The sequence below is a fragment of the Bos grunniens genome, chromosome 5 (genome assembly GCF_055505025.1).
Source record: "Bos grunniens cultivar Pamir isolate PY7600 chromosome 5, Bosgru_T2T1.0, whole genome shotgun sequence".
Taxonomy (NCBI): domain Eukaryota; kingdom Metazoa; phylum Chordata; class Mammalia; order Artiodactyla; family Bovidae; genus Bos; species Bos grunniens.
This window is the reverse complement of record NC_141169.1, coordinates 106,469,196-106,473,128: the sequence shown is the minus strand read 5'-3', so window position 1 is coordinate 106,473,128 and position 3,933 is coordinate 106,469,196. Positions and strand designations below refer to the sequence as shown.

The 3,933-nt window shown below is 58.9% G+C and overlaps 1 protein-coding gene across 1 annotated transcript; it reads left to right on the top strand.

The window, feature by feature from the left end:
- Positions 1 to 685: 685 nt before the first annotated feature.
- On the top strand, positions 686 to 3,576 carry KCNA5 (potassium voltage-gated channel subfamily A member 5). The gene has a single exon (XM_086404258.1). The coding sequence runs from the start codon at positions 993 to 995 to the stop codon at positions 2,787 to 2,789; it is 1,797 nt and encodes a 598-aa protein (XP_086260384.1). The 5' UTR covers positions 686 to 992; the 3' UTR covers positions 2,790 to 3,576.
- The last annotated feature ends 357 nt before the right edge of the window (positions 3,577 to 3,933 follow it).

The following is a 3,933-nucleotide window of genomic DNA, read 5'->3' as shown; positions in this document are numbered from 1 at the left end:
CCTGTCTGTCCTGGGAATCAGGGCTTTCCCAAGGGCAAGGGCAGGGAGGTGCTGTATGGTGAATTCTCCGTCAGTTACCTTCTGGTGCAAATATAAGTAGGGAGATGGGAAGATACACATATATCTAGAATACTGGAGTGGGTAGCCGTTCCCTTCTCCAGGGGATCTTCCTGACCCAGGGATTGAACAGGGGTCTCCCACATTGCAGGCAGATTCTTTACCTTCTGAGTCACCGGGGAAGCCCATATATATATATATATATATATATATTTTTTTTTTTTTTCTTCTCAAGGCCCATAGCTCCGCCTCTCATCCTCCTGTTTGTAATTTTTCCCAAAGAAGAGAGAACCGTTATTTCTTCAAAGGACCGCCTTCTCTCGAACACCGGCTCATCCTGAAGTCGCATCTCTCCAACACAGGAGAATTCATTTCCCGAGAGTCCACCCGGCAATCAGCGGGTTCCCAGGTGAACTGAAATCCAGAACTATTCTCATCTGGCCGCCCTGGGAGTTGGTTGCAGCGCTCTCGGTACAACCTGTTCCTTCATCCTCTCCCCTCCCCTCCCAGGCTGCGCCCAGCTCAGTTCCTCCCGCCCTCGCCCGGGGGCCCCAGCTGCGCTTGCCCTCGGGGAGACACTCGCGGCCTCAGTGCCCCGAGGGGAGGCGGGAGGAGAAGGGGAGGGCGGGGGGGGGGGGGGTAGAGGCGGGGAGCCACGCCGGGTGGAGGCCGGGCCTGCGGCTGGAGGTTGCCTCGGCTGGAAGGCGGCTTTTGGCTGCTTGGTAACGGGCTGCCAGAGCCGAGCAAGGCAGAGCGCAGGGCAGCGGCTTCTTGACGTCAGGACCCAGCGAGGGGACCGCGCCAGCCACAGCAGGGCCGGCCCACAGCGGGGCCGGCCGCCGGCGGGAGAGGAGTCCAGCGCGGGGCGCCCTGCAGGGTGAGGGGGGCGCGGGAACCGGTCCGCAGGGGCGCAGCATGCCCCCCGCCCCCGGGCCATGGAGATCGCCCTGGTGCCCCTGGAGAACGGCGGTGCCATGACCGTCAGGGGAGAAGAGGAGGCCCGGACCACGGCGGGTCAGCTCCGCTGTCCCACGACGGCCGCGCTCAGCGATGGACCCAAGCAGCCGGCGCCCAGGAGGCGCAGCGGCGGGGAGAGGGGCGCGGACCCGGGAGGCCGGCCGGCGCCACCACCGCGCCAGGAGCTGCCCCAGGCTAGCCCGCGGCCTCCGGAGGAAGAGGACGGAGAAGGCGACCCCGCCCTGGGCGTGGCGGGGGACCAGGTGCTGGGCCCGGGGTCCCTCCATCACCAGCGCGTCCTCATCAACATCTCGGGGCTGCGCTTTGAGACGCAGCTGGGCACCCTGGCGCAGTTCCCCAACACGCTCCTCGGGGACCCGGCCAAGCGCCTGCGCTACTTCGACCCGCTGAGAAACGAGTACTTCTTCGACCGCAATCGGCCCAGCTTCGACGGCATCCTCTACTACTACCAGTCGGGGGGCCGGCTTCGCAGGCCAGTCAACGTCTCCCTGGACGTGTTCGCAGACGAGATCCGCTTCTACCAGCTGGGGGAGGAGGCCATGGAGCGCTTCCGGGAGGACGAGGGCTTCATCAAGGAAGAGGAGAAGCCCCTGCCCCGCAACGAGTTCCAGCGCCAGGTGTGGCTGATTTTCGAGTACCCGGAGAGCTCGGGCTCTGCACGGGCCATTGCCATCGTCTCGGTCCTAGTCATCCTCATCTCCATCATCACCTTCTGCTTGGAGACGCTGCCCGAGTTCCGGGATGAACGCGAGCTGCTGCGCCATCCCCCGGTCCCCCACCAGCCCCCGGGACCCCACAGGGGGCCCAATGGCAGCGGGGCCGCAGCGCCCCCTTCCGGCCCCACGGTGGCGCCTCTCTTGCCCAGGACCCTCGCTGACCCCTTCTTCATCGTGGAGACCACGTGTGTCATCTGGTTCACCTTTGAGCTGCTGGTGCGCTTCTTCGCCTGCCCCAGCAAGGCCGAGTTCTCTCGGAACATCATGAACATCATCGACGTGGTGGCCATCTTCCCCTACTTCATCACCCTGGGCACCGAGCTGGTGGAGCAGCAGCAGCCGGGGGGCGGGGGCGGCCAGAACGGGCAGCAGGCCATGTCCCTGGCCATCCTCAGAGTGATCCGCCTGGTCCGCGTGTTCCGCATCTTCAAGTTGTCCCGCCACTCCAAGGGGCTACAGATCCTGGGCAAGACGCTGCAGGCCTCCATGCGGGAGCTGGGCCTGCTCATCTTCTTCCTCTTCATTGGGGTCATCCTCTTCTCCAGCGCCGTCTACTTCGCAGAGGCTGACAACCAGGAGACCCATTTCTCCAGCATCCCAGATGCCTTCTGGTGGGCGGTGGTCACCATGACTACAGTGGGCTATGGGGACATGAGGCCCGTCACCGTGGGGGGCAAGATCGTGGGCTCCCTGTGTGCCATCGCTGGGGTCCTCACCATCGCCCTGCCCGTGCCGGTCATTGTCTCCAACTTCAACTACTTCTACCACCGGGAGACGGACCACGAGGAGCCGGCAGCCGTTAAGGAAGAACAGGGCAGTCAGAGCCAGGGGACTGGATCGGCGGGCGGGGGCCAGCGAAAGGCCAGCTGGAGCAAGGGGTCCCTCTGCAAGGTGGCAGGGTCCTTGGAAAACGCGGATGGCTCTCGAAGGGGCAGTTGCTCCCTGGAGAAGTGTAACCTCAAGGCCAAGAGCAATGTGGATTTGCGGAGATCGCTGTATGCCCTCTGCCTGGACACCAGCCGGGAGACGGATTTGTAAGGGGGTCCCAGGCAGACATCTGGCCACGGGCTGGGGACAGCAGAGGCCTTCTGACCCTGGGGATCTACTTGACACCGCAGAGTATTTCAAGCCCACCCTTGTACCTGGGTCTGTCCCTCTTCTCTCACTGCTCCCCTCCTGCCTCCCCCTCCACCTTGATCCCCTCATTTTTCCTCTTCTTTCCATGACCCCAAGGGTCGCCTATTTTTAAAAACTACCACATTCCATGACGCAGGAGCTGTTGAAATGGTGAGCGCTGTAAGATGGACGTCTTTGTAGCCAGTTTCCTACACCCAGCAGAGGGACAACCCAAACAAAAATGACTTTAAATAGCCCAGATCTCCAGGGATTTTGTAAAACCCCTCCTCACATCTCTGTGTTCTAGATTTGCTTTACAGATGATTATATTTGTGTATAAGGGGAAATATTATTTTTATGGCTGGAGAGTGGATTTTTGTACCGCAGTTCAGATGGAGATATTTTGGATATATTTTCAAGACGTATGTTGTATTTATGGAAGAGATGGGTTTTGTGGTGTTCTCCTGCGATACTTCCGGCCGTTCTAGTTCCTGTGTCAGTAAGCCTCTCTTTGCTGAGATGTAGTGTTGGTGCTTCGTGTCTAAGGCAGGCAATGCTCTGGAAGAAAGGCAAGTCTAACTTTTTTCTGTGCGCCTTAAACAATTCTTGTAACTTTCTTCAAAAAGCATTTTAATAATGTAGGAGGAAGACTTCTGATAATTCATCCTTTTGAATTTTTATCCCAGGAAATAAAATGTTACTCGATTAAGGCAAGTGTTAGTTTTTCCACAGCTGATGTATCTTTGGAAATTTAAAAAAAAAATAGTCTGTCCCTCACTGTTTATGGTTCTGGAGTCAGAGCAAACTTGACTGGGGTGGAGGAGGGCTTGGAAAGTTCATGGTTTGATCATTGACATCTCTTTGCTGGGCCCCCTCTGTGCCTTGAAAACAAAGGGGTGGATTCTGTTTGTCTCAGGTGGTTAGAACACACACACTCCCGGATGGCTTTAGACCCAGCTGTCAGCGTGGTGTGTGGATGGAGTTAAAAGGCAAACGATGACCAGACCCTCCCCTCCTCCCTCCTGCCTGCAGCCCCGCTGCTGTCTCCTGGGGCTGGGTTTCCCAG